This window comes from Symphodus melops, assembly GCF_947650265.1.
Source record: "Symphodus melops genome assembly, chromosome: 18".
NCBI lineage: Eukaryota > Metazoa > Chordata > Actinopteri > Labriformes > Labridae > Symphodus > Symphodus melops.
The window spans coordinates 12708699-12727282 of NC_136708.1; the positions used below are offsets into that span (position 1 = coordinate 12708699).

General features: G+C 42.3%; 1 protein-coding gene across 2 annotated transcripts; it reads right to left on the reverse strand.

The window, feature by feature from the left end:
• Nucleotides 1–37: 37 nt before the first annotated feature.
• Nucleotides 38–18201, reverse strand: hycc1 (hyccin PI4KA lipid kinase complex subunit 1). Of its 2 annotated transcripts, XM_079368047.1 has the most exons (12): nucleotides 18007–18201; nucleotides 10960–11041; nucleotides 9911–10012; nucleotides 9471–9650; nucleotides 8868–8948; nucleotides 8664–8779; nucleotides 7955–8050; nucleotides 7333–7449; nucleotides 6435–6522; nucleotides 4918–5080; nucleotides 3511–3833; nucleotides 1981–2116 (listed from the first exon to the last, which is right to left on the reverse strand). In XM_079368047.1, the coding sequence occupies exons 2-11, from the start codon at nucleotides 11008–11010 to the stop codon at nucleotides 3553–3555; spliced, it is 1275 nt and encodes a 424-aa protein (XP_079224173.1). In that variant the 5' UTR covers nucleotides 11011–11041; nucleotides 18007–18201; the 3' UTR covers nucleotides 1981–2116; nucleotides 3511–3552. The 2 variants fall into 2 exon arrangements, with proteins under 2 accessions (XP_079224172.1, XP_079224173.1); XM_079368046.1 differs by lacking the exon at nucleotides 3511–3833 and having other exon boundaries at nucleotides 38–2116.
• Nucleotides 18202–18584: the final 383 nt, after the last annotated feature.

Genomic DNA, 18584 nt, shown 5'->3' on the forward strand with positions numbered 1-18584 from the left:
GCTAAACATGGAAACAACACAACATAAAGAAAACACATGAAATATAGAAACACTTTATTCCCAGAAGTTGTAGCAGTGAGTTATCTTCAGACATAAAAAGGCCAAAATAAACCAACTTCAGTACAACAGTATGCTGTACAACAAGAGATTACCCAGTCACATTCTGTAAACCCACATACAGAAACACTGATTGTAAATTTCTCACCAGGCTACTGTGTGAACACTGGACAGGTCAAGTACAGAAACAACAGAACACACTATTGCGTAAGGGTGGGGCAGGATGAATCTTTGACATGAGATATAGAAAGTAGCAGGTGGGTATGGGTTCCGTAAACACATCACGAGAGTCCTACAAACAGCTGGAATGGTGGGTGGACCAAAAAAGGGTAAAGATGCTTTGTTACTCTGTCCACTTTGCACTGCAGAACTCACAGATACGATCAACTTCAGATTACAGGGTTTTGCAAACCTAACTCTGATCCATCAGATCATTTTGCCTCTGTGATTATCGTTGCAGTCTGTGGCGGAGCAACAAAGCATTTACCGAATCTGTCACAGGAAAATACCTTAGTCGAAAGTTGAGCCTTTTTTTTTCGTCATAAGAAAATACCAAAGTTGAAAACACACATTTTTATCTTTCAAGTGCAAATCCAATACTTAACAAATCTACAGCCATCCTCCCCATTGATCAAAATCATTCTTATTTTATACAAGTTGGATTTCATTAGAGCCATCAAATACACAGCAATGGAGGAAAGTGCTAGAGCAGAGACAGGGAAGGAAAGACACAAATATTGCTTCTCCATCTTGATGACAATACTGTGCAGCTGTAAACAGAAATTATCAGTTCTTATCACACTGGTTGATTATTTAGTCATAGTTTTTCAGGATTTTTTTTTTAAGGGAAGAGTGCAGATTTTCTTGTGTGAAAAGAGAGTTTGAGTATTGTTCCCAAAAGACTGAAAACAGAAGAGATTTGTATTGCCATGGGAAGAGATCAAATTTTCTTTTACTTTTTTATTTCTTTCTTTATTTTTTTAAAGGGTAGAAACGCTTGTGTTAAGTTGTAGAATCATACCTTGTTCATTGTATCAATCAGCAGCCTTTATTCTAAAAAAAAAAAATCAACTGTACAAACACACATTCACGCACACACACAGAGGCACACACACACACTCAAGCATATTCACACAGTCAACATCTGCCTTCTGACAAACCCAGACGACGTGAGGATGAATGAATGGAAAAGCCATGCAGGGCAAATATGCCAATTCAAAATACTTTTCCACACAGTACTGAAGTAAGGAGTTTTTAGTGCCACCGTTTATGAAGGGCTGCTCTGCAACGATGTGCAGCTTTGTCCTGCCACCACTTCACTGTAATTGCACTATTACAAATCGTTGAAGCTTGGAGTGATCTACCCTTGACATCAGACATCCATCAGGTTCAGAGGAGACTGTGAATGGAGCAGGGGAGCAGCACAGACAAGGGAGTGTATGCTTGTGTGTTTGCAGTCTGTTTATGTTGGCATGGCTTGGAGTTCCAGGTCACAGGTACAGGGTCACAGGATAGAGGGATCCAGGACTGAGGAGTCACAGAATTTTTTAAAGGTCAGAGCCAAGGTGCACGCTAATGCTGGGAGAGCGCTGCGTGTGGTTTGGCGCTGGACTCAAGTACCCCAGCCCGTCCTCTTGCAGACTGCATGAGTAGCGGCCAGCTTCAGAAGTGGTGTGGTTGCTGTTTGGAGGGGCGTTGCCGCTGGCAACCTGCTCAAAAGAGCGGGAGAAGACGGCACTGGCAGTGCGTGTCAGGCTGGTGAGAGCTCCTGCCTTGGGCACCGATTGGCTGGAAGTGAGCGTCAGCCGCTTGACAGACAGCTCTGCGTTTTCACTGGCAGCTCGGCCGGTAGTTAGAAGGCCTGCCTCCTTGTCCTTGCTGGACCGCCCGCCGAGCCGACACTTCTTCAATGCCTTGGCCCCCAGGTTCAACGTGGTGACGCTGTTGCTGATCGTGATGGTTGGAGGGGTCATATCAGGCCCCACCCCACCTGGCCACACCCCTTCATCCACCTCAGAAATATCCATCAACTCATCCGGGGAACCCAGATCCACTGCGTCTGTGAGACAGAGGGAGAAAAAAACAACAACAATACAGAAATGAAAAACTGGAGTATCTATAGGGATAATAACTCATTTGTCATCCAGCCCCTCTGGTCCAATCAAGGTTTAAGTGATTTTATTGAATATATAATGCACTGTTACATTATGAGTCAAATGCAGTAACTTCCAGTTTTGTGTTGGGCTGCATGACAGAGGAGTTCTGTCTCTGTCCAGTAGGTGGCACCTGCACACTGTAGCCTAAGCTTACAGGGAAAGCTCACCACCTGAACATAGACGCAATCTTTTTTTTTTTTTTAAAGCCCAGCACACAAGTTAGATTCACCAGCAGTGTTGTAAGACAACAGTGAGTTGTTTACTGGTAGAGAAGTGCATGTTTGTCCCAAAGGCAGGAGAGGACATAAGCCTGGGAGAGACCACAAAGGAAAGGTAAAGGAAGAACAAAGGTAGAGAAGGTAAACCCTAAATACATGTTTCACCTCTCTATCTCTAAAAGACATACACGACTACAAAAAAAAAAAAATCTTTCCTGCTTCGTTTGGGGCATGCATCGAATCCACCTGTGTGAGTCACCAACCACCCACGTACACAGTTTTGATCTGATGCTACCTTGGTAACAGAACACCTGTAAAACAGCTGGTAAACAGACAGATAGGCAGGTCCAGCATGTCGAAAAACAGGTCACCAGTTATCAACATTAACGCTGAGAATTATGAAACAATTTAAGACCTGCATATCTTTCCTCAGCGTCTAGCTACAAGTCAGAGGGAAGTAGTCTGTTTCCAGGTTAACCCTGGGGTAACATGTCGAGGCGTACTGAGGCGCACTTTAAGCGACCCAGAAACATATCTCTCCCCAAAAAAAACCCAGGAGTAAGTCCTGTAAAAAAAACAAAAAAAAACTTGCGAGTACTAACTCCTGGTCATGGTGTGGCTAAGATTATATCTGGGGGCTTTATGATGTAATGGCATCACCTCTTTTAGCTACCAGGCTTTTAACTGCCAGCAGTTTCTTATCTGCAGTAGGTGTCTTTGTTAACGTTTGTTAAGTTTTATACCTGTACTTTATGTTTCTGGTTTAACCTCTGTTTAGTAGGACTGTGTGATGCAGCAAAGAACATTTCATTATTATGCATTTTTTATTAGGTTATTGATCTGTTACTTAGTTAGATCTTCAATAATGATTTGGATTTTAAGGACCCTTTGTAGGAGAACTCCTGTGAGTAAGATTCAACCACAAAGGAGAGAATGGATGCATAAATGACGTTCAATAGACAGATGGAGAGGAAAGAAATTAGACAATTAGGCAAGAGAGCTTGGTGGAGCCCAGTGCGAAGAGGTAAAGGGGACAGCAGTCATGCAGCGTCTCAGACCACGCCCCTGCACACAGTTACCTAGGTTACACCGGGAGCAGGGCAGGGGGGAAGGAGGGGGTCTTAGTACTGGCTTCTCCCTGTGGAAGCCGACCCAGAACCCTCATTCTCCACCATCCGCCTTACAGACTTCTGCCTCCTGACCTCCTGACCCCGCGTGCAGGAGTCATGACCTCGGGGGTCGGGGCTGACCTCGGACGCGGCGCCCAACACGTCACTCTCGGGGCGCTGCCGAAGGGAGTCTCCATTGGCCATTCGCTCGCCGCTCACACCTGTCACACTGATCTCAGGGATGGCCACGCCCCCCTGCGCAGCGTCAATTTCTACACTCACCTCCTGGGACTCTGATGGGGGGGGGAGCATTTGATGGGGGATGCATATAGAAACAAAAACACAGATAGACATACAGACATGTATCATGCACACATACGTGAAAAACAAAAGACGGCCATGTGCACAGGCACACATGACATGAGACAAACAGAGGTTATCAGTGTGATGGCAGAAAAATAAAAAGACAAAAATCAGAGTTACAGAATGGCCAAAAACATGCTACATGGAGACAAATACAAACACAAAACTGGGCCATCTCTCACCTCAACACAACTAATAATATTCAATAGTATTTTTATCTGGGTTTCTGCTCTTAACAAAAACGCACAAAGCAGCAGCTCTAAAACAGGCTGCCATGTGCAGCATTCATGAGATGGAAAAAAGGGCTGTGGGGCTCAAGATGAAACCTGCTCATTAAACAAACCTAAAGCTGCAATTATCTGCCTGATCTGTGCTCTACAACTGAGAGAGATGTCTCGTCTCGTGAACTAAAACAGTCTGCTGTCACTGACCCTAATTAACAATGAGGTTTAATTTATTTCATCTGAAGAGTTCGGAGTTTCTTTTCAGCTGATCTCAAATAACAACACAGAAACTCTTGCAGATATCCGTTTCTTTGTACTACCTGCTCTCATTTAAGGTTTTATGCTCTGTTGAATCTCCTTGTCTGGCTGCATTCATCGGTTTCTTCCCTGACTTCTCTTATCCTTTGACACTCGCCTGTCTCAGGTCGTCCAGGATCAAATCATGTCTGTAATGTGGAAACTCAAGAATTAAAGGTGGAGAGCAAGAGCTCGCAAACTGAGGATGGGCGCCCTGCAGTTTCAGGTGCTGACAGTGGACGAGAACACTTGTGTATAAATTGACTGTTGGACATGATATGGTGGGAAGACAGAAAGATGAAAACGTCTCAAGCGATTGCTCTATCCTTCTACCATTTCATAATACCTGAGAAAAATATGATTGAAGAAAAATGTGAAAAGTGCATTTGGGAGCGTTCTCGTTTTTTTTTGTTTTTTTTCGTAGTGACTGGAACGACCGACTGATGTGTCCTCACATCTAGATTACTCTTCCCCCTTCGGGTATGAGTCTCACCGTGTCTCTTCCAGCGGTGTCCCCTGATAGACAGAGACGTGACAGCATTTCTGGAGATCCTAGAGGAGGTTGGCGTTATCTCCACCTGGATGCTCCGCGCACCCTCCTTGTTGTTGCTCTTCAGTGCAGCGCCGTGCAGCGACGACTTGATGGCGTTACCCACCTGAGGACAAAACAAAAGCACACAACAAAAACTGAAACATCACCGCCTCAGAGAATGACAGAGGTGTTGTTTCTTTACTCGAGGAGATTTACACTGACTATGTATAAACCACATATACTGTATATAGTAAATAAAACTGCAGCTCTGGAGGATTTGACAGAACAACAAGGTTTCAAATTTTGAAAAAAAAAAATATCACCATGCACATCTGGGAAAACCTTATGTGAAAGTAGAATAGATGGTCGTTTGTTGCTTTAGTATAAAATAAAACCATGAACATTTTTACTATCATGTTTTTTCAACTTGGCTTTTTATTTTCTCACCAACCGATGCATGTTATGAAGCATGAACTAAACCTTTATAATTACATCAGTGAAAGTACTAAAAACTGTCGAGCGGGAACAAGTCAACTGCATAGAAAAGCTGTCACACAACTCGACAGCCAAGTGTGAAGATCCTGGTCCGGCACATAAAACCTCAAGCACAGATTTCAGATACTTCGCAGAAAGTGTTTTGCTTCCTAAATCTGACTGGAGTTCAGATCATGTGACCAACGCAATAACATCCGATCATAATCCCATTTCTCAACAGATTTGTGAACAGGGATAAACCGAAAAGCTTAGAACAAACGGGTTACACAGAATAGTGCTAAAACAAAAACAAACATGCTTTGTGTTTCACAAGTCTTTCCATGATAATCTCAGTACTCGCTGGAAATCCTCGAGTGGCCCCTTGTACCCATGATTACGTTGAACATGAGGTAGAAGGCATCATGATCACAACACGCCTTTTGTCTGAGAGGCTGCATCTCATTGGCCTCATGATGGACAGGCCACCAAGCTATGCAAAGCTAGCCGCCACCTGGTGTGTCTCCCCGCAACAAGTAAACACAAATAAAAGTGCTGGACACTGGTTTGTGTGTGTTCATGGCACGCGTCCACACACTTTTTTTTAAATTTCATTTTAAAGGATACTTTTGAATCCCATCACCATCCTTACTAAGATGGTGGTGTGTTTTTTTGAATGTTGTGGCGCAGTACACCTTGACTTGTGTAGTAATGCTCTGAGCTTAGGTCCAATCCTCCACTCCCTGGACCTCAAGGATTATAGCTTAACTGAGCAGAGTGGAAAGCATGTAAATAATCTAGTGGGATTACACTGCCTGCAGTTGCTGACACACACAGCGGCCAACACAATACAGCATAGTGCCATGCATGAACCGAAACTACAGACAGGCATGTGTCTAAATCACATGCTCTCCCTCAGACACACACAAACACTTCTGCTCCTAAAGCACACACATACAAAAAAAAGGGATATGTGATACTAGCAGAAAAAAAATGGTTGCACTCACCAACAGAGCTTCAGGGAAGAGCTCGAGCTGGGCCCGATACAGGACGTCATCCAGTGCTTTGGATCCCAGTTCAACTTCCCCATTACACCTACGCACAGGAACAAACACACAAACATGTGAGAACACAGTATGTGCGTCTAAACCTGCTGTTTGTTTGCTGTGCTCTAATTCATGGACTCATTTGTCCCATTGTTGAATAATTAAACCTCAAACTTGGACATTTACAAGCTGACCAAAAGGTGCTTTCTAATTGGTCGGAATTCCTTGCTGTGAATACCTAAAGTAAACAGACGCAGCACGTCCACACCTTTGGAATTTCACTGGCTGTAAATAATGTCAGTTGTCGACACGGTTGCGTGCAATTGGCCAAGTATACATGCATCAGAACAGGAGCAGCCATAATAGGCTGACGATAGTGAATGGAAGGTCGTAATTGGCTAATGAGGTGTCATCTAAAGCAGGTAGCCACCCTTTGAACGTACCTCAATTAAAAAGATGAAATATTTACAGAGAAGGATGATGTGAACGGAGGTGTTACACTTAAAGTAATCCCTGGATCTTTATGGATGTCATGTGTTTGGAGTAAACTGGGGTTAGATCGTATGGACGCTTCCTGAGGCAGCAGGATCAGTCATGTATAGAACAGAACAAGCTTTGACTACTTTTGGTTAAAAAAAAAAGTGGACATTTGCCTTTGACTTTCTTTATCATCAGCTGAGCTCGAGACGTCAATCGCTGTTAAAATGCCTCTCAGAATGTGTGCTGTGATTATAATGACCATCGATGTCTCCAGAAATCATTATCCTATCGTACTGTGAGAATGTTAACGGCGAAATGTTCAGAAATACACACAGTTAGAACAGTGAAGACAATGACAGACAGACGTGTGAGCACTCACAAGGCGTAGTGTATCCCTGTGATGAGCTGAACCAGGAACTCTGACGTTACTGTGAGCCGCGTGCTTATGCCTTTATAGCGCCGCATCTGTTGCCGTGGGTAGCCGCATATACAAACCCTGGAGGAAAAAAAAATCATTGAAATCTCAGAAGAAGAGCTTGTTACAGTGGAAAAACTCATGACTTATGAATGGTTTACAACATTACTCACATGATCTGAAATAACATAATGTCAGAGGACAACTGTTAACTGTGCACTATAGGAGCTGCTTTATACTGCACACAGCTTCTACACAGTTAACCTTCTGGGGCGAAATCAAAGCTTATCACTTCCTTTTTGCTCGCAGCTTATCGGAGACACGCACAACTGTAGCTGACAAATCACCAAAGTCACATAGCTCAATGTGTTCAAAGCAGATCCACGCACTAATGTAATTGTGGTATCTTGGCAGTCTTTGGCAGCAAAGTCTAAAAAGGATGAGATAAGCGAAGGCTTGAAAATATTGTTTTTGTGTGTGTGTGTGTGTGGGGCATGCGGGTCGAGGTCCCCGAACATGTGACAAAGTGACCCATGTGTCGTATCATGTGAAGTCTTACTGATGTCTGCGTGGGTGCATGCTTTACCTGGAGCTGAGCTGGCAGAGGGACTGCAGGGAGGTGGACGTCATGTAGCTCAGAGCAGCGTTGTAGCAGAGCAACAGGAAGGTCAACACCTCGAATCTAAGCGCACAAACGTAACATTTCAAATCGCACGCGTTATTTCGGCCTACATTCCATGTTTTTTTTTTCTATAAATATAAACTTGTTAGAGCAGCATGTCTCCGACATAGTCTAGCTTCAAACCACACTCTGACTTAAATGACCAAGATGAATAAAATAACCAAACTTATTTTTGAACATGCAACCACTAACTCAGAATCAAAGGATTCTATTCAGTCATTATTGAACGGTTTATAAAACAAGAAACAACAACAGAGGGAAGCCGACTGCCATGGGCTTCACTGTTTCTAGTGTAGCATGCATAAAAAGATTAGCCCTGGCAGATGATGAACTTCTCATCACCGTGTACGTCTGAGGAGAGGAGACACTTAAGGATTTTAAAGTCAACTTGGGGAATATGTCCCGGAGCTCATTTTGACCGAACAACAAATTCCTCTAATTGCCTGGTTTTGCCACTGAACCCATCAGTGTGTTCTCTTTTCATCGTCCTTTATTTCTGGGTGTATTTTGGTTGTCATTAGCTGCCTATTATTTGCTTGCTTCAGGGGAGGTCATTTTCCAGGTCACCGTCTGCACAACACCCCCCCCCCCCCCTCCCCATCATGCATCTTACCTGTTCTGTGCTGTAAAGTTCTCTCTCTGGAGATGCGGCCCGCTGTACACCACCCTGCTCAGCCCGTGATTGGCTAAAGCCCCTTCTGTGAGGGCCATGGAGCCGATAGCTGAAGGCTGGAGTGGAGAGGACGGGAGTCATTGTTGTTTAAACAGAACGTTGGAGCTAATTAACGATGTGTTTGAATTTGTGTGCATTCCTCACCTCATGATACACCGAGGGTTTGGAGAGGGAAGGGACGGTAAAGGATAACACTTTACTCTGTCCATCTTTATCGACTATTTCCTGTGAGTCAAACACACAAAATGAGACTGAGAATTTGCTTAAGTGCACTTGAGGGTCTATGTTTCCCCACTTTGGATAACACGCACACACACGCACACACACACCCCAGGGTTCTGGTCCCCTCTGTGCATGTTAATGTCAAATAGATGATTGGGAGCCAGCTTGTGGGCTGAGTGACAGTTGACCTATTCTGCCATTCAAAGAGAAGTTAGGGGACATTGCATGTTCTTGATGGGCAGCAAATAGAGAAACAAAATGTATGGAAATAGGAGTCAAAACTACATTAAAAGCAAATCTCAGGGGAAAGCTTGAGGGCAAATTAGGGGCAACCTACCCATTTTTCAGTTCCCTTTTTTTAAACTCGTATCTGAACCAGTGATTTCTCTTCTTTCAAACAGGCATGGTGAAATATTTCAAAACACACAAAGACAACCCAGTAAATGAACAGATCAGCAGGGACGTCAACCTTGCGTGCACACTCACAAACATACGACCACCACCACCTTCATCCTCCCTTCCTACCAAGTTGTAAATGCCCAGCAGCAGGGCCTCGATGCAGCCGGAGGTGTGGGGGTCTCTGGCTGCGCTGACGGACAGGAGGCTCCACAGGAGCTCTGGCAGGAACTGTAACGTGAAGCGCTGCAGCTGTGGCTCACCGCTCCGGTAAAACTCAAACAACTGGTGGCACACGGGCTCGAGCAACTGAGACGGATTAGAAAACAAACGAATATTAAAACACGTGAATGATTCAACTCAAACTGAGAGTGTAATATATTTTGCATGTGGAGTGTTTTGGGTCACTCGTTATTTTAAGCGCAAAAAAAAAAGAAAAGAAAAAAAAGAAAGGACCGTAAGAAACCAGGTCCATTTTAAAAGGCATGGATTTGCCGACTGTTCAAAATGGTGAACGGTTGTGTGGTCATGAGGTGAACGGGTGTAACAGTTTAAAAGTGTGTCCATACATCGCTGTAGTTCTCTCTGACGACCTTGTAAAGCGCAGGGACCAGAGCACCTTTGTCCTTTAGTGAGGCAGCATAGTTGGACACAGCACTGTCAGGGAGGGTCTGAAACATACAAACAGGAGTATTGTATGTATATATATATATATATATATATATATATATATATATATATATATATATAAAACCCACATAAAAAACTCACAGAGAAACTATTTAGTCAAACCCTTTGTTTATTTTTTTATCAGTTTCAATCTGGCACTTGCTGCCTATTCATCTCTAATCAAGGACACAAATGTGATTGGAGTAAGAAATCTGTACATAATGACGGTTACAGGTGAACAAAACAGACCTGATATCAAATCAGATGAGTACATTTATTTAACTGTTTACAGGTCTCTTTTAATCAGCACATTTTTTCAGCACAGTTTTTCTCTCCTTCACAGGTTATGTACATTATACTACATAAGTTTAAGTCTAATGCTAATGCTAACTGCACAGGTTTAACCTGTAATTATGTTTACTCTTAGTCACATAGGGGCTCCCAAATCTTGTTTGGGGGATTATTGTATACAGAGGGGAGGGAGGACAGCGGGTGTGTATTGTAACTAATGTCTTGTGTCCTGCCTGTCTGTATACTGCTACTGGATGCCTCGAATTTCCCTCTGGATCAATAAAGTATCTATCTATCTATCTATCTATCTATCTATCTATCTATCTATCTATAGGCCTGATAACTATTGCTGTTGAATATATGAAACATGTGCTCCCTGCACATATTGGTAGCTTTATGTGCAGGGAGGCTGCATCGATCCGTTTGCATTTGGAAGTCAGCTTGAGTGAGAGTGGGCGACAGGTTGTTCCTGATGGACTGGAAGACAAGCCTTGGTTTTTGTGACTGTCACGTATCTGGTGCTGAATGCACATATTGGAATAGGACCGTGCAATTTCTTGTCAGCGAGGAACGAAGTGAATACTCATCATCATGCAATAAAGCTTTTTAATATTGCTTTTTGGGAATAGACGCAGAAATGCACCGACTGAAGCAGTACCTTAAATTCTGACAGCCATTCCTCCACCACTCCTTGGTCCATAGCCAACATGATCCGTCATCTGCAGTGGAGTCACTTCTACCTGAGAGAGAGAAAAACACACACAAATACACTCTGCATTACTGTTGACACACAGAAAAATAACATTTAACACAAAAGCACCCACAACTTTAACAAGGCTCCTTCCGTGTTTGCCAGCTTGCTACAATGCGATCTCCTGCTATAAATATTCTGTTACACACAGCAGACAATGTCACGGCAGTGGTGAGCAGTGACTGTACACACTCCAGGCAGAGATTCAACACTCCAAAGAAGCATAAGTCTCTTCTTCCCTCTCATTCCTCTCCAGACACACACACACACACCTCTGCAGCATGTAGGGTACCTAACCTTACATCAACGCAGGCTGGCAAATAGAACATAAAATAACATCACCCACACGGAGAGAAACCTGGCCGCCTTCACCATAAAAGAACTGATGAGAAAGAGAATGTCTTTGGGTTGAAATGCTTCTTGAACAGGATGAAAGGTTTGTGATGTTTCTTAAAAAGGGAGACACACAGAGAGACGAGGCTCTTACCGACTTTCACAACCATTTAGTCACCTCTACCTCAATCGAGCTGATAGCCTGTGTTCGACATCACAGCACTTATTCTGTCTGCATCACAACTTCTCTCTCCTCCTCCTCAAGGCACCACACAGCCTCTCCTTCTCATTTTCGCTTGCTGCTTTTTTGCTCTCGACTACTTTCCATGTGTGACAAAATTTTGGACCGATCCATCATTTCCTTCTCAAGAGATGCCTGTATGATTTACTTTCAAGCTTCGCAATCCACTGTGAAATAGTCATTTTAAAGTCGATCTAATAGTATAACAACTCATATTGATATCATCATTCATAATTTCATGAGAAAACTACAAAAAAAAGACAGAAGGACAGAATACTACCTGTTTATTTAACTAAAAATCTGTCCTCCTCTATGTTCCAGCACTGTCAACACATCACCTGTTAACACTCAGTTAATGAATTCATGTTAAGTTAATCACTTTACTTGAAGTTAAGTTGTAAATTAAATAGCTAGTATTAAGCATTTGTTGAAGTTGTGTCATGTGCATTTAATTGAGCCTGTTTTGTATTATATATTATCATATCTGCCCTTTACATTAAGTTGTGCGTTTGTTAATATTTCTTAAAAAGGTGTTAATAAAGTACTCCAGACTTTAAGTAGCCTATGACTCTTAAACTTTATGAAAACAACGTTTTAAATTAGGATTCACCACAACTGGTGCCACCCCAGCGTTACTGGGCCAGAGGTGGTCGGGCCCTGCTCAGTAGCATCCCTGCGGGGGGCGTCCTTTTTTTTTTTTTTTCTGCTTCAAAGGTTGCAACCCTACCAGTGACAGATGAAGCTACGAAGATAAAAATAGAGAGTGACCAAGCAAGAAGCTGACTAAATACTGGACAGGCTTTGGACACGTTAGCGAGATCCAGGCTAAACAGTGCTTTTGATTTCAGTTCATGCTTTAAGTGTGCACTCGTGCATTCATTGGGTAGAGAGGCTTGATTGCTTTAGAAAACGTGGTCCAGTGTCAACATTGGTCGAAGGCTTTACGCGTTTACAACTGCTACAGATGACAGATTTTTTTGTTCCCTTTTCAGAGCACATGAATTATTAACTACTGTCAGAACAAAAAGACAATTTCAAATAAAATATCAAAAAACTGTATCTGGAGAAAATTATCTACCCTGCCCTTAAAAGACTTTTATAGATTTCAAGGAATTATCAATAACTTACCTATAAAAAGAGACTTATTAATAATTCAAATAAAGTGAATGCTATCTTTACCACCACTGTACTGTGAATTTCACAATGACACACGACTGAGGAGGACAGTCTGTCTTGCATTGTGCATGTTCCAAAGCAGACTTTTATTGCAGGGTATCTGCTGCAAGCTCTCTAATCAGAAGCACGAGACTAAACAAACTGTTGAATGACGAACCAGAGTCCATGTTTGGTAAGTCTGGTAACAGAGGCTGAAGTAAAAGGAGGAGGAAGGAAGAAGTCCTTCTATGTATGTGCACACTGCGAATCGGAGAGTACAATGCCATTTTTTTCTCCCCTTGTTGTTACACCTTGCACTTCCTGCATTACCTCCTTTTCAAAGTAGCAATCTGTCCAGCTGTGTTGAGAAAATAATTCAATCAATGATCTCAAAGAGAGCATATTTAAAGTGTAGTTTTCAAAATTGCAATGATTAAAAAAAAAAAAGTCTAAACTGCGTAATATATTTAATCTGTTACTGTATACGTGTGTTATTGAAAAAAAACAAAAACATGTTTATAGCTGAATTTACATCTCTGTCCCTCCATTCATCCTCCTGTTTGTCCTGCTCTCCATTATCCGTCTTTCACAAATCCAAATTTCTTTATTCTGTAGTATTCTGCTGCTTGGCCGCTCCATGGCAGCCATGGGTCTATTTATGGACTGTACCAACGACAGCAATGACGACGGGGGGGAGGGGAGCCGTTGACTCATAAAATGGGGAAGGATTATAAAGCAGAATAGCCTCCATTTAGAGAAATTAGTCCTTTGTGGTGGAGAGTTGTTCTCTTCTTTCATGCTTGTGACGGCTTTGAGGAAGAGAGGCAACTCTAAAGCCGCCATGTGCATGTTAAAGTCTAACTCTCTTATTGACTACATGAAAAGTCTGTGGTTGAGTCAGCCGCATTAAGAGGATATGCTCTCCACAGACTCACTGATGTTTTTGTACATTTAAACCGCACCAGTCAACCCTTCATGATGAAGGACAAAATACCCTGTATTTGACATGTGTGACAATATATCTGAACCTACATCATATTGTTAGGATAGTAATATTAATAGTACTAATACTAGTAATAATAAGGACATAGTAATAAATCATGATATTTTGAAGTTTGTGAGGGCTGTACTTCAAGAAAACTTTTTAAAATTTACAAAAAAACAAGATTTTTTTAGGCCCTTGTATCACAGCTTATTCGTTGTTTTTATTTGTCATAAATCTGCTGATCGTGAATAATTAAACGGTTTGAGTTTCAAAATGTCAGAAAATAGTCAAACTTGACAATTTACTGAAGCCAAAGTTTACCTCTCCAGACAGATACCTTGTTTTGTTCAGCCAACAGTCCAAAACTATGTTTTTGCAATATAATAAAATGGAACAAATAGAATGGGGAGGCCTCGAGTCGTTGATGAAATGGCAAATATATTACCCAAACAGTTGAGTGTATCCACTCATTACAAGTATCGAGGTCATTCTTCTGAAGACAACAGACGAGAAATCAATACATTTCTCACCTGTCGGAGGGGGTCAATCTAAAAATGCTTTAAACCCAAGAGACCGCATTAACAAGCCACGAGCTACCAGCAGAAGAAAAAGACTAAACTGATTTGACTCTGGAGTGCAACATAGAGCGTAATTATGTTATGAAGTGGATGATTGTCTTCTGTCTTAGTCTGGATAACTACCTGTAAACCATCTATGTGTCATTATGCACTCACAGATCAAGACAGAAATCAAGTTACAGCAGAAACACACTACAAACAATGAAGCAGCCAGGGCACTTCCTTTGTGCAGCTCAAGCACAGTGACCAGAACAAACACACACACACAAACACACACACACATTAATTAATCAGTGTTAAGAAGAAGTGGCTGAACAGGCTGGACGAGAATAAGTAACAAACCAGTGAAGTGATGAACAAGGAGGTGCATCAGAAATGCAGGAGAGGGACAGACAGGCAGCGCGGGAGGATAAACCGAGAACAGATCAATAGCTAAATGAATTGAAGGGCAGATAAATGGAGGTGCAGTCAGAGAGATGAGGGATAAAAGGAAAGCATGAAAACCCAGGGGAGGGATTGAAGTGTGGTGAGAGAGAGAGAGGTCAATAAAACAGAAGAGTTCATTTGGTTTCAATCTGTGCGGCAATGAAACACAAACCTCTTTATAATGTAAACAGGCCCAAGACATTAATCTAACTCATGTGATTAGCTCTCGAGCTGTGGCTTACTCATTTTTTCACCAACGCAAAGCTTCTCTGGTGAAGCAAAGCACTTGCAAAAGAGTGACAAGGAATGTGTCATACATTGCACAACTGTCTGTGTGTGTCTGTCTGTGTGTATTTGATGCCAGATGGACAAAACCTGTTCCTGTGAGCGAGCTAAAGTTGACAGCTCGTTCCTTCTGAATCAACACCCACGCTCGTGTCTCAGACTCCCTGAAACACACACTAATGCAAACGACACACTCAGGGCCGGCTCTCTAATTGAGCTTAATTTTGACTCCTCCTTCCAACACAAACAGGTCTCCTTTGATTTTACATTCCTAATGATTGTTGTCGCTCAGTACGGTTGCATGTCTTGTCCTGACAGAGCAACAGTTGAGCACCTGAGAATAAAAACAGGCCTTCACATGGAATTCCAGAGAAAGAGTAGGAAAAACAACAACGCTTTAAGAAGTGTCCTCTGAAGCTCAACATACCTGTCTGGGATAGCCCGCATGCAGAGTTGAAGCGAGAATGAAGAAGGGGGACACCCACACACATTCATTCCTTCCTTTGTCAGCTGATTAGCACAGTTCCTATTACACATATGCCTGGGACGCTTTCAGGAAGCAAGTGGGCCAATAAGATTGAAGTCTTGAATGAAGAAGGAAAGGAAGCAGAGAGAAAAGCTACAAAGTGGGTGGGGATTTTTTTTAAAGCTGCCCCAGCTGCTTTTATTGCTGTGGTGCAAGACAATCAACACAAGCTACTGGTTACGCTGATAATCGAAAGACACCCATGTTACTTCGCCCAACAACTTATAGCAGCAGGAAAACAGAGTTTTAAAACAGATCATATTTCGAGTAAAAATGGCTACTTAAAGAATGCTGCGCTGACTCACGCTTGTAAAAGGCAGACACACCCAAACCACAAATACACTGAAAAATAATGTGAGAAACAGGAAATGTAACAACATAATTCCATTAAAAAAAGATGCAAACGATGTATGTAGTGCCATAAAGCTGGTAAATTGAGTTTGTTTCGACTTAAAAAGGAAGCAAAAGCCTTTAAGGAACTATTTTGAGAAGCTGTCAGATGCACTAATAAAAGGTGAAGTCAGGGTTATGTAACCGTGCGCTAATAAAGGGCAGAGCCTCTAACAAACCAGAACTCACAGCCTGTCTAAGAGCTATCCACTCCTGTAACTTTAGTATGTTGTTATGACATCTCTCTTCAGATTATATCACATCTTTCTTATATTCTCTTCTTTATTTGGACTGTCTGTTAACCCTGTTGCATCATCGCCTCCCACCTTTCACCCCCCCCAGAGTCTTCCTGAATAGCAGTTTGTGAGTAGCTTTGAGGTGATGCTTTTCTCTCACATTTGTGTACATGTACATACAGGAGGGTACTGCCTGTATCCAAATAGACATGACAACAGTGTTTGTAGCTTGTGTGTTGTTTTTTTTTGCAGGCGAGAGAGACAGATAGAGAGATCTAAAAGGGAGGAATCCTCTTATAGCAGCCTACGCTCTTTTCTCCGTTGCCTCTAAGCCACAGTGATGCATCTTCGTTTCTCCTCTCTCCTCCCCTTCAATTCCCTGTCGTGCTGCATCAAATGAGCCTGGAGAGACCAGTGATTAACATAGCTGATTTTTCATTTGCCTGTTATCTGCCCTTCTTTCCCTCCATTTGTGTTCATGTATTAACTCTCAGAATCACTTTATGTTGAGCCACAGGGCTTAACTCAAAATACCACAATAAGTGCAGATAAGTTGCCTGACTTGATGAATTAGACGGTCAATCAAAAACAAACTTCACTAAACTGTCCTTTGTGTGTGCAGAATATAATAAAAAGTGGAAGGATTGAAACTGATGTTATCAGAGAAATCGCCGGATACTTCACAGAAAAATCAGGAATGTGTGACTGGAGCTGTGATGCTTGCTGACAGCAGAGCGCACACCATCTTCTTGCTCCATGACCTGGCGGGCTTTACTGTCAAAAAGCATTAAGAGGCACCAAGGGACAAGCAGCAATAAATATGGCACATTAACAAGCCTGCTGCTTGTAGTGTTTTTAAAAAAAAAAATGGGTGAAAAGACACACATTGTAACCCTAAGGACACAACAGGGCACCATCACCCACCCAACAAACTCCTCTGTTACTGCAGGTCAAACCTCTCCTTCATAACAAAAGCATGCACACTCTTAAGCAAGAATACAGAAAAATTGTCTCCTTTTGAGAACAGTTCATTATAAAAAGCAGAAATGCAAAGCTTCATACTGTCACCAGTGAGACAGTATTGGGGGGGGTCATCACATCGTAGCTATTAGAAAAACCTTAACAACGCATTATCTAACAATGCGGTCTGCCGTAAAGGCGCGCGCGCGCACGCATAGAAATCACCTGAGGTCACCTGAGGAATCTTAAGAAGTATCTGAACAAGCCACACACACACACACACACACACACACACACACACACACACACACACACACACACACACACACACACACACACACACACACACACACACACACACACACACACACACACACACACACACACACGTTGATGCCAGGTACAAAGTCTGCACCTATATTACTGCATAAGCAAAATGGTTGCCTCGTTAGCAAGCTTTCACAACTTGAATGCAGGTTTATGTCATTTCTTTATGCTAATAAAACTATCTATGCCTCTTTAGGAGGAAGTGCTAACCGGCTAGTTTTCCACAATGACATTGGATACACAGCTTTTCTGTAAATAGCTTTCAGTTATCTGTTAAGATACTGCTGGAGCGACGGAAAAATAAACAACTGTCCCATTATATAATGTCGAGTATTTGTTAAGCAGTATCAGCCATAGACTGTAAATGAATCCCCCGCCGTCACACTCCTCAGCTCGGCTTGCTGAATGACTCCGAGCTGTCACTAAGGTTGCTTATAGATTAGCTTGCGAGTTAGCTAGCTTGGCTAAGGCGCGACACCAAGTAAACCCGGGGGAAGTTACAGTTTACTTACTGGCATACTATCTGTCAACTTCCTGGTGTCGTCGTCCTCTATCTTTCCAGCGAGACGTATAAACAGCTATCACTTCGCTACTCCATAAATCTCCTCAATAATTCATTTACTTCAGCTCCTTCCATCTTCATTACTTTCTCTGCTCGGACTACCTTAGACGAGCAGACTTGCTCTCTCCAGGGAGTGACAAGCGCCCTAGCCAATGAGAGAATAGTATTTGATGTAGCGGCCACACCCCCCCAAAACAAGTATCCAATCAAATTAAACTCTTGGCTGCACATTAATAATTTCCACGCTCATGGTAGATTGTCGCTGTCAGTCTATGCTCTTTGACAGCAGAGTGATTCTTAATGAATCACATAAATAATTAATTTACAGTCTATTGGCACAATATAGCATTGTAAGAACAACTGTTGATACTGCATGATATAAATTATAATTGAACGAAGTTTATTCAGTCATTTCTGTTGACTGCTTTGATTTAATATTACATTTTTATAGTCTGATGTTGTGGTACGCATGCTATAACATGCAAGGCAGAGTATTACTTGTTGCCATTGAATATAGGGTTCTTTAAA